The sequence below is a fragment of the Dasypus novemcinctus genome, chromosome 9 (assembly GCF_030445035.2).
Source record: "Dasypus novemcinctus isolate mDasNov1 chromosome 9, mDasNov1.1.hap2, whole genome shotgun sequence".
Classification (NCBI taxonomy): Eukaryota; Metazoa; Chordata; class Mammalia; order Cingulata; family Dasypodidae; genus Dasypus; species Dasypus novemcinctus.
The window spans coordinates 123,153,422-123,168,318 of NC_080681.1; the positions used below are offsets into that span (position 1 = coordinate 123,153,422).

The 14,897-nt window shown below is 37.1% G+C and overlaps 1 protein-coding gene across 17 annotated transcripts in view; it reads right to left on the minus strand.

Annotated features, from left to right (window-relative positions):
• The window catches only part of KIF1B (kinesin family member 1B), a 155,537-nt gene that overhangs the window by 82,819 nt on the left and 57,821 nt on the right, over positions 1 to 14,897 (minus strand). For 4 of the 17 annotated variants that reach the window (XM_058304439.1, XM_058304446.2, XM_058304445.1 and 1 more), the window contains exons 10-14: positions 10,933 to 11,008; positions 9,479 to 9,557; positions 8,606 to 8,748; positions 7,636 to 7,677; positions 4,736 to 4,869 (exon numbers count right to left, since the gene is read on the minus strand). In XM_058304439.1, the coding sequence (XP_058160422.1) occupies positions 4,736 to 4,869; positions 7,636 to 7,677; positions 8,606 to 8,748; positions 9,479 to 9,557; positions 10,933 to 11,008 (474 nt within the window). Of the gene's footprint in view, positions 1 to 4,735; positions 4,948 to 7,635; positions 7,678 to 8,605; positions 8,749 to 9,478; positions 9,558 to 10,932; positions 11,009 to 14,785; positions 14,804 to 14,897 lie in introns of all 17 variants that reach the window. The other 13 variants (XM_058304449.2, XM_058304441.1, XM_058304448.1 and 10 more) reach the window with 5 other exon arrangements.

Here is a 14,897-nt window from a genome sequence, read left to right on the forward strand (position 1 = left end):
GGAAACAGCTACCTGCATGGCATCTCTACAGTTAACAGTCCTTGAAAAGGAAGGATTAATATCCAGTGCAATTGCCACTACAAAGCTAACTGAGGAACCAATGAGCTATGCTAAAGGAACAGCAAAAAGACAAATCCACACACTTGTAGCAAGGAGTACAAGGCCAGAAGATTAAGTGTACCTGGTAAACCAAGTGGTATACAACAGTGCATCTATAAAACACCACAAAATTGTTCAACAACAGCTGTAACAGAGTTAGTAGTAAATGTTTCTGCCTACAACTTTAAAAGGGCAAGTCTGAGACAAGCTGTCAGAGTAACATGTGATATTAAGGCTCATTAAAAAAAGCAGGGTATAATCCTTTACAGTCTCAAAGCAATGGCTTTAAAGACAAAGAACAGGACAAGAGGACACACCCAACCAACCTAATAGCACATCTAGACTAGTGCTGACTCCATGTTGCTCACAAACCACTCTGCTACGCACAGAATAAAACAGATACTGTGAGATACTCTTAAATGTATTTCAGATCATTTCAGGGCTCATTTATCTGGCCATATGAAAACTAACCTATTTTGGGGCAACTGTAAAACTCACCCTAAGGAAGAAAAGCGATGACCATTTTGCTGCCACTCTAAAGTAACCCCTCAAATTTTACCTATGAGCTGGGAGGTAAATCAGAACATGAACTCTTTGTGCAAGAGACTCTTTATGAGTGGAAGCGGACTTGGTCCAGTGGTTAGGGCGTCCGCCTACCACATGGGAGGTCCGCGGTTCAAACCCCGGACCTCCTTGACCCGTGTGCAGCTGGTCCATGCGCAGTGCTGATGCGCGCAAGGAGTGCCCTGCCACATAGCGGAGCCCCACGCGCAAGGAGTGCGGCCCGTAAGGAGAGCCGCCAGCACTAAAGAAAGTGCAGCCTGCCCAAGAACGGCGCCGCACACATGGAGACCTGATGCAACAAGATGACGCAACAAAAAGAAACAGATTCCCGTGCCGCTGACAACAACAGAAGCGGACAAAAAACACGCAGCATATAGACACAGAACAGACAACCCAGGTGGGGAGGGGGGAAAGGGGAGAGAAATAAATAAACAAATCTTTAAAAAAAAAAAGGAGACACTTTATGAGTAAGCTGAGTAATATGTAGACTTTCATTTTGCATTATAGTTTCAAGTTGTAATTTTTATGTTGCTAGAAAGCTAATTTTTTAAACTTTGAAGAAAGATGGGAAATAATGAGAATTTAGTGTCATATTTACAAAACTTCAGTACTAGCAAAAGCCTGGGAAACCGTTTATTCCACAGTTACCCTAGAGACAATGAAACTTGAGGACTGGCAGCCACACCCCTCTCTCAGCCAGATCCTGACTCTTAGCTCCGTGTTTGTTCTTCAGAAAGAACATTACACAAAACAGCTCACCATAAATTATGAAAAAGGGAAGGATATTCTTTCTTCAATCCTGATGAACAAACTCAATATAAATGAAACAGAGATGCCGACAGGAAGACAGCTTGCAGTCTCTGGTCAGCACCCAACCCTGGAGGCAGGCATGGCATGCTGGTGTCCAGGGGTTGCCATGCTGCACATTACCTAGTCTCAATGCCTAATGTAAGATTAAATTGAAATGGAGACTTGTGATTCAGAAATGAGGAACTGGGGAGATAATCTTTAAGGGCCTGTCCTTCATGCAGATACTACACTTAAAAAAACAAACAAAACAGTGACATCGAAGAACTGTTTTTTTAAAAGCTCCAAGGAATGTTGGGTTCAACCCCTTCTGGTCTCATCTCAGGTTTGTGTGCACCCCTAGCTATGGATACAAATCATGTTCACATGACTCAAGATAATTAATTCTCTTCTTGATGATTCAGTTAAGGAGGCAGAGAAATCCACAGAACAAGTGAGAAATATCTCCCGAGAAGAAAAAAAAAAAGAGTTTAAGTTGTGATATTTTAAAAGGTTAAATGATCAGTACACAGAACACTCCTTGAAGCCATCAGATAGCCAAGGTTTTACTGTACTGAACATAGCATGCTTCCTAAGTGCCAAGTGTGGGGCACTTGGGCTACCTCACACAGCGTCTGCCCTGGCCTGCTTCTGCAATGGCTATATGTGGGTATTTATAGCCTAAGCCCAAGCAGTGGCACTCATAATACTGACTGTAGTGCCAGAGCAAGCACAGAGTGGCTATAGCTGCAAATTTAAAACCTTCTCTAATAGGAATCTGAATCAAGGGAGTAATCAGACATTTCAACTCAGTCTGCATTGTGACTAAAATCTGAAAGCAATTACGTATAACTCTCTTTTGCCTGAGAGGTCTGTGGAGACTCAAAATATGTATGACTGGGTAACATGGATCTCCCCCTATGGAAATAGACAACTGAATGAACGAAGCAGCACCAACATCCTGTGTAAAAGTAGTATTCTACCTAATGACATTTTTCATTTAAAGTTGAAAATAAAGAGAAGCAAAGAAACAAAATGTTAGGAAAATTAATCTCCTCTATTGCTATTTTCCACTGCTGTATTTTTCTCCTGCAGTGTCATGTCTTAGGAATGCAGCTCCTTCACTCTGAACAATGAAAGAGTCCAAAGATTAGAAATTCTCAAGCATTTCTATCTTGCACTGTGGAAGATGTTATCTGCCTGCAGCATTAAAATGCAGAAGGTCTTCCCGAAAGAAATTCTCCCCATTTACAAACTGAGAGCAGAACTAAGGCGCTTATGCTTCAGTGAACTGCCATGCTACATTAAGAACTCAAGACTGAATACAAAACCATAAAGAAGCTATTTTCTCTCTAGAATAAAGCTAGAGAAAATGGAAGCTTTCATTTAGGTTAGCTTAAAGGAGAATTAAAACAAAGGAACTTATTTTTTTACTAAATACAGATTTTTGGGGCAGAGTAGGAAAAATGGAGACTGGGGAGATGTGGGGGCAGGGTTCTTCAAATAATAACAGTATTATTCCCTAGAAACTATTTGGAAGACTTTAGCTGTAAAGTCTGGTTAATATCTTGACTCCTAGTATTCTATACTCTTTTCTACTGGTCCCATTAGGCAGTTAGGAAGAATTTTTTCTCTTCTACCAAGATGCATGTTCAAGGAAAGCATAATCTCATTTGTACACTAAGGTTTTAATAAACAAATAGTAAGATTTAAACTCCTCAATGAAACAGAACATTTTATATTAAAGTTAGTAGGTGTCTTTCATTCCAGAGTCCCCATATTTCCCACTCTGGCTCTGGATACAGCCCTGCAAAACAAATTTATCACTGATGCATACCATGATAACATGTACCAATAAGGCCTCACTAAAATATCTTTAGAAAAATTTCAAATGCAATTTTATCAACGGCAGAAATTACCCTTCAACTTGCAACATTTAATGAAAAGATTTCTCACTTCTCTCTATGCCAGGTATTTCAGAAACCACCTGCTTTCTACTAATGTGTTCTGAAGAAAGAAACGAGATCATTATTTTTGTTTCCAAAGCACATCATTTTAGAATTGAGCAAAACACCAAGTGAAAAGGTGGGTTGGTTAAGGGAAGGGAAGATAAAGAGTAAGAAAGAAAAAGCAGAAGACTATTCCTTTAAAAAATGTTCAGCTTCACCTGAAAAACAAAATGAGAGCATCTGACTTCTTTGATTATAAAGCTTTATTAACTTTTAGTGTGAAAAGCTTTTTCAATGGTTAAATTGTGTTTCCCATCATCCTTAAATGAGCAGCAGCAGGGAGGGGGCTTGGGGAACTGAGTGCACCAGAAGCATGAGTACAGCTTACCAGCTTCTTAAAAAGTTTCTTGCCCATCTTGTTTCCCCAACCCTGGACTCATAAATACAAAGGCTGAAGAGTATGGGTCAAATTATCCACCAACATGTGCCAAGGCAGGGAAGAAAAGATTTGTTTCAAAGTAGCTGATGCTGTCACAGTCATGTGATGGATGGAAGAATGTCGGTGCATGCAGAGAGCACCACAGGTGACAATTGTCTGCTCTCATTTTAGTTATTGAGAGGGAAGGAAAGAGTCAGAAGGTTTGGCTGCTCCTAAATTTCATATTCACAGAAAGGAGACAAACTAGTCCCCGAGAGAGCCAGCAGCAGGTTGGGAAAAACCTCAAGAAGCAAAGCCGGGCACCAAAGGCAGGTGCTCTGCACATCAGGAAGACTCAAGCTCCTGGCACAGCACATGGCCTTGTGACCACCAGCACCAGCAAAGGGGACAGCCCTTTCACTGAAGTGATCATATAGTTTCAAGATTTTCTAGGAACTTCCAGAAGAGATAACTTCATATGTATCTGAATAAACCCACTACAGCTAGTCAAATGTTCAAACTTAATTTTCCTTTAATTTGTATACTAACAGAACTATGGCTGTAGTTTGTTCATCTTCAATTTGTTCATCTTCAAATAAAACTAAATGCTTCCATCCAATTATTTTAACTAAACAATTTTGTTGCAACCTATAAACTATCCCGGAATTAAGGGGTGTATCTATCCCATCAGTTACTTTGCATGGCCAAACTACGACCTGCCATGCATTTCCCCCATTTCTGCCTGGCCATATCTGGTTTCAAGCATTCTGGCAAAAAGAAATTAATTATATTACAAGGCAGCAAATTCCATTTTCAAGGTAGCTTTAAGAGTTAGAAAGTTCTCAATGATTTCCAGTCATAGTTTCGCTTTCTGGAGCCACACAAGACTACCATGCATTCGGTCTGAATTATTACTTACCTTTAGACGTTCAATGGCTTCCTCTCCTCCAGGCGTAGACATGATCCTCTCCTGAATGCTGCTCACAGATGTTAAGCCCACCTGACTATTGAGTGAGCAGGAAGATGGAGATGAAGTAAGGGACCCCATGGATGCTGTGGAAAAATTGCCAGGACGTTGATTCTCAGAGGCTAGCAAGTACCTATGCTTATTGTTCTGAAAATCTTTCAGATCTGGGAGATAGAAAGAAGGGAAGGCAGAAAAAGTAGAAAAGAGGGAAAGGAGCAGAAGAAAGAAAAAAAGACAGGAAGGAACACCAGTGTAAGAAAGGACAGCATTGAAGCGCCAAAGACACGTTATAATAAAAGCCAAGTTATAATGGTTTTAGATGGCAGTTCTGAAACATGTCTGTCTGTATTTAACACTGATATCTTAAAGGTTGAGAACCACTTCTGAATTTAGGTATTCTTCCAAAACAGCCATATACAGTCCTCTTTTGCTCCAAATGTACAATACTTTCTGATTTATACTACTCAAATTCCAACAGTTTGTAACAGTAAGGAAAAAAAGATGATCATTTATTTATCAATATTAACACATATCGGCCAGGCTCAGTGTTTTATGGTATTCAGCAAAAGTTTCCAAGAAAATATTGCAGTTAAAACAAAAATCTGAGCACCTAGTACAGTGTCCCTTGCATAACAACATTTTAACATGCTAAGGAAATTGCTTAAATATGCCTTAAATAAAAACAAGAGGCATTTGTAGCAATGATAGGAATTTTGATAAAACCTGGTTAAAAACTCAGGGCTGATTTCCTTGACAGGGAAGAGCAATTAGCAAACTAATGAATTTTGGTGCAGTTTACATTCATCTATCAGAACAAGCAAAAATTAAGCTGTCTGTTAATTTAAATAAGGCCTAACAGTATGACCAAGTCATTGGTAAGTCTGGTTCTGGGTAAGAAGTACAAGTTTTAGGGACACACTTTTCATTTAGTAAGGTATCTCCAATGGAGATGTAAATTGTGCTTTTAGAATTTGTTTTGGTAAAAGAAACACAAGCAAAGCAAAGTTCTTTTAACTTGCTGTTTGTACTTTCCTTCATGAGTCATCCTCAAATAGGTACCAGAAGTACCATAGGTATTGGTGCAATCCTATTTTAAAATTTACTCACATTTTAAAATTTGTGAAAATCTATGTTGCTTAAAATTCATAAGTTTTCCTTAAAGGATAAAATATGAATTAATACAAATAATAGGAAATAAAACCCTACTAGCTTTCCCCAAGTCTATCGTGTCTATTATTTCATCACAGAACGTTCTTGAAGCCCCTTAAAACCAGTAGCTGCTTCAAGACTGTTTGAAAACCACCATCTGCAAGTATAGAACATAGGAAAACAAACAAAGAGACAAGTTTTAAAAGGGTGGATGGGGCTGCAGCAAAAAAAAATTAGCCACCAAGTGATAGCAGCAAGGTGGGAAAGAATAAGATGCATGGGGTTTGGAAGGTCCAAAGGACACATGCAAGCCGTAAGAGTAATTATAGTTGTAGATTGAAACAGATATTCAGAATTAGTCTGGGCTACTTTCCTGCATATATACAGCTTTAAAGCTTAGTCATGCAATGTTTTTTTTTGGAGATGCCACAACTGCTCTGAAAAGAGTTAGGCAACAAGCTGGAAGCAGCAACACCTTGAGCACAAAAGCAAGAACAAGATGGTGTCTTTTTCACACCAGTGTCATTCAGCTTTGGAAATCTCAGACAGAGCTGTTCCAGTCCAAGAGTTGCTTCTGTATTAGGACACCGGCATATCATCGAGGCCTAACCTCATCACAGCAACCAAGTCTATATTTGGCTTCCCTATATTTCTTCACTATCAAGCCTTTAATGCCCTACTAGAGAAATAAACAGATAAATAAAAATCTAAAAATCACCCCCCAAAATAAAAATTTTTCATTCTTCTAAGCCAACAGTTCCCTCATAATGACCTGATACGGTATTTTTAAAGGGTAAGAAATTATTTCCTCACCAACTTAATGAAAACTATGGAGAGAATAATATGTAATCCTGTATAAAACGTACCATTTCAAGCACACATTCTAGGCACCTAAATTTTTAAAATTTGATTTGTAATTTATAAAAGGAAAACACTTTATCAAACAATCAAGTAAGCTAAGGCAGAAGATACAGAAGGAACCACATTAGCATAATCACAGATGTGTGCTCATCCAATAGGTACAAAACTACTTAATCATGAGAAGTTTGGCAGACAGGAAGTGATTGTTTTTATTTATACATGCATGAAGACTCAGAATTACATAGCTAATTGAAAAAGATTTTTCAGTTAAATATCAGACTCTGAAGGAAGCAACTCCAGAGGTCAAAAAGTATTAGTGTACTAATGATTAAAAGCAAGGGCTCTGAGTTATACTACCCAATCTGACTACCTAGAAATCATGGGATCTTGGGCAAACTACCCACTACAGGTTGCAGGTCCACATTGATAAACAGAAACTTTTTCTAGCTACTGAAATGATTAAGGGCCTAGAACAGGGCCTGGTACATTGGAAATGCTCAAAAAATGTTAGCTGTTCTCATTATCACCATCATCGTCATCGTCATCTTCATCATCACCTATGACTTCAGATTTAGTTCTTCACAGTGGGGGGAAACGAAAGAGCAGAAGTAAGAGTTCTAAAAGTTTTTTGTCTTTATTTAAGCCTCTAAATGAAATTCAGCAAAGACTGTTTTGCTAAATGGAGAAGGACAAAAATGGGATCATCTTTGAATCTACAGAATGCTCTGTCTGGGATTTCCCGGTTAGGATTGCTGGCATGCAAAGTTCATTTTAAGGCTGATCCAGCAGAGGCAGATTAGCAAGTCAGAGTACTGGAAATAACCAATACATGAAATACACACATTTGCCTCCACTTCCAGAGTAATCATCGATCAATGGCTCAACTGAAGGTAAGCAGGAGGGAAATAGGAGAAGGGTCAAAGTTCAGGTTCAGCAGTGACACAGATAAGGAACAGAGCAGTATTTGGTATTTGAAAAGATGAAAAAGTTCACACCTAGAATATATATCACGTTCATAAACTATTTACCCCAAACTCCATATCTAAGCAATAAGAAGATATAAACTAGAAGAGGACTCAAAAATCTTATTAGAATTTTAAGGAATATAGTTTTTATTTTATACTCAAAAAATAAAAATACATTTTCTTAAATAAACACATTCTTTTCTATTTGAATAATCTATTTTATCCACTAAAGAGAACTTCTGATTGAACATTAAGTATGTAGGCAGATCACTAATATAAAATATAAAAAATATATTTTAAGACCAATTCATAAAAAAATATTCTCTGGAATTCTAATTCTTGAACTTGATGGGAATTGGTGGTTTTTTTCTCCCTTCATAGTCTTGGGGTGGGGGGCATCCAAAGGTAAATCTTACCAGAAATTAGAATTGAATGGTAGGTTCTTCACACATTTATTACTGTCACTATATTAATCCAAAGAAAGTCATGATAAAATTAGAAATTTCAAATGTTATTTTAATGGAGTGATTAATTTCTCATTGAGAGTTAGGCTTAACATTCCAAATAAACTTCACTGGTGCTCTAAAACAGAATTCTAGAAAAAATCCAAGTAGTGACATATTCATGTTTTAAAAAATAATTTCATTTTTTCAATGAGCAGACTGGTAGAACGATATAAAGAAATTCTGAGATCATTTTCATTGGCTGTTTTCAGAAATTAAGGAAAAAAAAACAAAACACCCTTTCACTACCATCTAGATAACTGGATTGCTTAAAATTAAGTTTCTTTTAAATGGAGAACCTGGAAGAGGAAAGGAGATTTTGAGTCGATGCTTAATCCACTTACTATCAATAATATCTCCCAGCCCCTGAGCACGAAGAAGGTCCTTCAGCCGTGTCACTTCCTCCTTTAATTCACGAACAAGTTTGGCATTGGGATCCTCATTAATAACAGCATTGCATTTAATTTGTTTTGCACGGTCTGCATATCTAGGTTAAAAAAAAATTATTTTTGCCATTCTTCAGATCCTCTACTTCTCCTAAGAAGAATACCATTATTTCTAAACCAAACATCCTGGGTATTTACACATTTTATGGGCCTGGATAATAATACATTTGAATAAAACTGTACAATACCTTATAAAGATAAGGGAAAAGACTAAGATGAACTTAAGTTATTTCCCCAAAATCACAATGAAAATAAATACCAGAGAGAGAGTTCAAACCCAACTTATTAGATTATATAGTGTTATTTCCACTATATCAAAAGTGCTTTTAATGAGAAAAGGACAAGAAGTTCTGGATTAAAGAGAACACATTTATAGATAAAAATATTTTGTTAATGAACACTGTCAATAATGCTTTTTTAATGTATTCAATTTTTATTACTTTTTACTAAAGCATTTCTTTAATGACAAATACAACTTTTTATAGATATGAATATAATAAGCTTTCACTATTATCTAAGTTATTAGAATTGCTTAAGTAAGATTTTTGGATATCTTTTCTATGAAAAAGTTCCTGTCTTTCCCAATGAAACTGAAAACCATAAACAGATAAATTTCATTATAATAAAAATTCTTTCTTCATTTTCCCTGTTATGAGAGGGATGGATCATTATAAACTACACATACAACATAAGAAAATTCATGGCATACATAAGAAAATGATACATGATGGCACTGTGTTCTATTTAGCTATCAAGATCAAATGAGAGTACCTCAGAGTGCTCAAAGTTTCATCATAGTTGATATCTGCTGGGCTCAGAGCAGCAACCATTGCAGTTCGAGAATTGCCTCCTGAAAAGATGAATCACGATGATCTCAAATCACAATCATTTTAGAAAGAAGTTTATTGAGTATGTCAAATTTGACAGTACAATCTTAGTCCCTAAGATCTAATCAAAAGTCAACAAATTTCTTGAATGTTCTCAAGCCAGAGACTGTTGAACTCAAACTTTGGTGTCTAGATCTACCATCTCCAATTCCTCTGCTCCCACTCTCTCTTCAACCCAATATGATCAAGATTTCAACACCACCACTTCACCAAAACTGCACTTAGCAATGTGAAAGTCTGGTGACGTTGAGAATCCAGTAATCCAGTCTCAGTCTCTTCCTTCTACAGCAATGTTTGACATTACTCCCTCCTTCTTGATGAGTAGGAGAGAAAGGAACTAAGGAACAGTGAATGATGGACTGTGAACTGAAGGTCTGAAAACATCAGAAATAAAGATAAGTGAGGGTTGGGAATGATTGATTAGGTGCACCTTGAAGGAGCACAAGGTGTTGAAAGAGGAAGGAGGTTCAGTCATTTGGAGCAAGCATAGGAAATCAGGAAGAAAACTACCTACAGTTCATATCAAGAAATAAATGAGATATAGAAGCCAACCCCGACTTAAAGGTGAGCAAGTCATCAAGAGTAAAAACGAAAAAAGAAGCATTCAAGTTAGTAACATGAGTAACATGAAGATCTAGAGCCTATTCTTCTCCAAAACAGACTTACATGACAATTAGTATAAAAGATAATTGCTGAGGGAAGTGGCTGTGGCTCAATCAGTAGGGCTCCCGTCTACCACATTGGGAGGCCCTGGGTTTGTGTCCCAGGGCCTCCTTGTGAAGGCAGACTTGCCCACAAGCACCATGGAGAGCCACTTGGCCTGCAGACGCCACGGAGCACCACCTGGCCAGCAAGCCCTGCAGAGAGCTCACTCAGCAAGGTGACATGACAGGAAAAAAAAAAGGGGGGAGACAAGCAAAAACACAGAAGAGCGCACAGCAAATGGACACAGAGAGCAGACAGCAAGCAAGCCACAACAGGGAGAGGGGAAATAAAAATAAAATAAATACAGACACAGAAGAGCACATAGCAAATGGACAGAGAGCAGAGAGCAAGCAAGCCACAATGGAGGAGGGGAAAATAAAATAAAATAAATACAGACACAGAAGAGCACATAGCAAATGGACAGAGAGCAGAGAGCAAGCAAGCCACAATGGAGGAGGGGAAAATAAAATAAAATAAATACAGACACAGAAGAGCACACAGTGAATGGACACAGAGAGCAGACAGCAAGCAAAAAGCCACAAGGGGGGGTGGATAAAAAAAAAAAGGATAATTGCCTAGCGGTTTCAAAAAGATAACTACAATGGGACTTGTCAGTGGTTAGATCAAACATACCTAGATTTTCCCGAAGAAGCCAAGTAAGTACAGAATCCCTGTACGGAATAAAATCAGTTTTCTTCTTCTTTTTACTCTGTGAAGGAGAAAGAAATGTCTTAAAGTTGGTAGGGGGAAAAATTCTCATGAAAGGCTAACAAGACCAAAATTCCCAAGTAAATAAAATTACAGTAGAATTCCATTACTGATGAAATTAGCATTCAGAGTTGCAATTCTTTACAATAACCAAAGTTCATGAAACAAAGTAATTTTTTGTTTCATTTTTTGAAAAATTTGTAATATACTCAACAGTTGAGAAAGTAGTAAATAACCTACCATGCAGCTTCAACCCTTATCAATATTTTGCCTATCATCTTTCATTTATCCCCCAAATACTTTTCTATGCCTTTAACCCTGAACCACTGTGAAGTAAGCTGCAGATAACAAGCCCTTTTACTCCTAAAAAGCAGGTACGTAAATTCTCTTACAGTCAAGTACAATAAACAAATTCAGAAAATTTAACATTAATACAATATTATTATCTAATAGCCTGTTCATATAATATCTTTTATAGCTTTTAGTGTTTTAAAGCAAATCCAACATTTCACTTATAAATACTTCAGGTAGATCTCTAACAGAGAAGGACTTTTCTGTAAATAATATACCACAAGACTGGTCTCACACTTCACAAAATTAGCAATGTTGCTTTAATATCATCTAATATCTAGTCCTTCAAACAATACTTTTATTTCTGAAAGGGACAAATATGAATCCTGTACATTCTCTATCAAGTGTGTAAGAGCAAGTCATTTAGTTAATGAATTTACATGGCCAACCCCTGACCAAATCATTGAGTTGTTTTATTATGTAGTTAACTCTTATAAAGAAATAAACGCTTGGTCTTGGAAAATAAATTATACCCCAAATAAATACAATCATTAGTGCTAGTGCTAAAAGTGAAAAGGTGATGTGAATTGCTATTGCAGAGGTTTGTAAAAATTGCAACATGAATTTTCTATATCTACCAAGGGTCTCCTCCAACTGTTCTCTCCATGAGCCTTCTCATTATCACAGGATCAAGCAAAAAGCACTAATGTGAAGTCAGTGCTGAAAATAACACAATGCAAATGCTTTGCAGATCATAGCTACTCATATATGCTAGCTAACTACTGGGTCGTGATGCTTTATGAACCAACCTAAAAGAGAAAGCCAAGGTATACTGACAAACATCTTTCCTAGTACTAGTAGTTTTATAATCCCTGTCTGGTATAATCTGAGGTTAAATCAAGATTTACTTTCTGAGAAAGCACAGCTATTCATGAGTACTAAGTGGTTGACCTCTAGTTTAATGAGAAGAAAGAGAGTAGGCAAGTAGCACTTTAATTCCATCTCTTATCAAAAACATCCCCTCTGGGGAAACGGACTTGGCCCAGTGGTTAGGGCGTCCGTCTACCATATGGGAGGTCCGCGGTTCAAACCCCGGGCCTCCTTGACCCGTGTGAAGCTGGCCCATGCGCAGTGCTGATGCGCGCAAGGAGTGCCTCACCACACAGGGTGTCCCCCCCGCGTAAGGGACCCCACGCACAAGGAGTGCACCCCATAAGGAGAGCCGCCCAGCGCGAAAGAAAGTGCAGCCTGCCCAGGAATGGCGCCGCCCATACTTCCCGTGCCGCTGACGACAAAAGAAGCGGACAAAGAAACAAGATGCAGCAAATAGACACAGAGAACAGACAACCAGGGGAGGGGAGGAATTAAATAAATAAATAAATAAATCTTTAAAAAAACAAAAAACAAAAAAAAAACATCCCCTCTGTGTGGAGTCTTTCTTTTTGGAGTAATGAAATTGTTCTAAAATTTTTGAGAAGATGAATGTACAACATTGTGATTATACTAAAAGCCATTGATTATATACTTTGGATAGAATAGCCAGAAACATCAGTTATATACAGTGGGGAAGCAACAGAGAGAATGAGAGGTGAAGAATTTTCCTGTTTTTTATTACTATTATTGAAATAATGAAAATACTCTAATGACTGAAGTATAGAATGCAAATATGTGATTATAGCAATACCACTGATTGTACATTTGGATGAACTGTATGTTTTTTAATACGTTATCAACAAAAACAAAAACAAAAGTCCCCTTCATTCCATCTCACCTCACCCCCATGTTACACTAATGAGAAAGTCATTTTCAATAGCAAGTTCTATCTTTAAATTGCACAGACCTCTAGGGAGAATTAAGCCTCTCAGTTATTCACAGCTTAGTTGGGACTTTCATGCCACTATAAAAATTTTGAGGCCTGGGGCCTCAGTTTATCCCTCTGAAGTTCTTTAATACACCCAAATACCCCACTTTGTCCACTGTTAGTACTGAAAATGCCATAACAATTAAAATAAGCCAGTTACAATGACCATAGACGTATACGAAAATAAGCAATGTGAATTTGCCAAAAATATCCTGTTTTCATTTTTGTCAATTAGACTAAATTATGAAGGAATAGCTAGTTGAAGGAATAAAAATAGAACTTCACTTCTTTCCCTTTGAAAATATCCCAGAATTTTAGCCTTTTTTTCCCTGCATGCTCTCTTACTGTATCAATCTCATCTGTTCTCACATCCATACACTTTTTTGGAAAACAAATGCTTCAGTAGTTACATAAAAAGTTTTGCCTAGATCATTAGCCTCTCCAAAAAGAAGTGCTGATAAGTGTGACTGATAGTCATCTTATTTCTCTGTCCAGGGGAAATAACAATACATCTTGATTCACTAAAAATTATGCCCATGCTTGTTACATATAAACTAAAATTTAGTTCTGATCAGGTACAGTTATGGCATAAATGCAAAGTACTAAACTGGTTTTATAATATTGATTACCAAAAAAATAATTTGTGAACTACTGTGGCACAGAGCAATGTGGGAACTATACAAATACAGTGCAAACTTTTCCTGTGGTTGATCTGGATGTAATAGATGAGCAAATGAGACAGGACAAGTTAGAATGATGATTAAATTTTAACAATCTGGGACCCAGATAAGATATGGGAAGAATGCTCATGCAGATAATATCAACTAGCAGAAAGACTGCTCAAACTAAGGCAGCTTTCTACAATATACAGAGAAAAAAAGCAAAAGGTCATTACTTCTTATTAAGTTCTACTTGCTGAAGTAGGAAAAAATAGACAAATCTATATATTTGAAAACAGGACTATAAAATATTTCAATACGAATACTGTTTACAACCTCAAGTTTACTCATCTGATTCAGCCTAATAGGTACACTGAATATTATTTATAGAAAAGAGTATTTAACAAGTTTTAGAGTACTTGAATGGAAACACATGAAAGAGAAAAATCTATAGTATTTGGGTAAAAAGGGATGCAGATAATGTTTCATAGATGTAGTTAGAATTTTAACCTGACTCTACAGACAAGTAAAGGTAAATCAAATAAGATTTTTAAAAATCTAGTAATCATTTTTAAAAGCCAGCTATATTCTAGAATGTGACCCTTAAGAAATTTTTTTATTGTTCTTTCAAGTGCTTTATAGAGTTCTTCAAGAGACAATCTACAGATCACTAGAAGAAACATCATTAGATAACACAATGTAAAAGCTTCCTCAAAGTTTTCTCTTGTTCCTTTATTCTGAATTCCTTCTCCAAAGCACATTACATTCCCTAAATTAATTTGGGTGTGAAGTTTCATGATTCATAGTCACCCCAAATAGCCATTCTAAACTCCACACACAGAAAGCAATTGACAAGAACGTTTCTCAAGAATCCATTCCTACTCATGACTCCAAACATCCTGCTGAGAACGTAAAATCATAACAGTTGATTGCACAGCTAGTTCATTTCTACCAAACCCCACCATACCTTGCTGGTGCAGTTATCCTACAGATGAAAGCATTTAAGGGAGAGAAAGAACACAGGATAAGTCTCCAAATAGAAAATATTTGTTTTTTTCTATTAAAAAAAATTGTTTTTG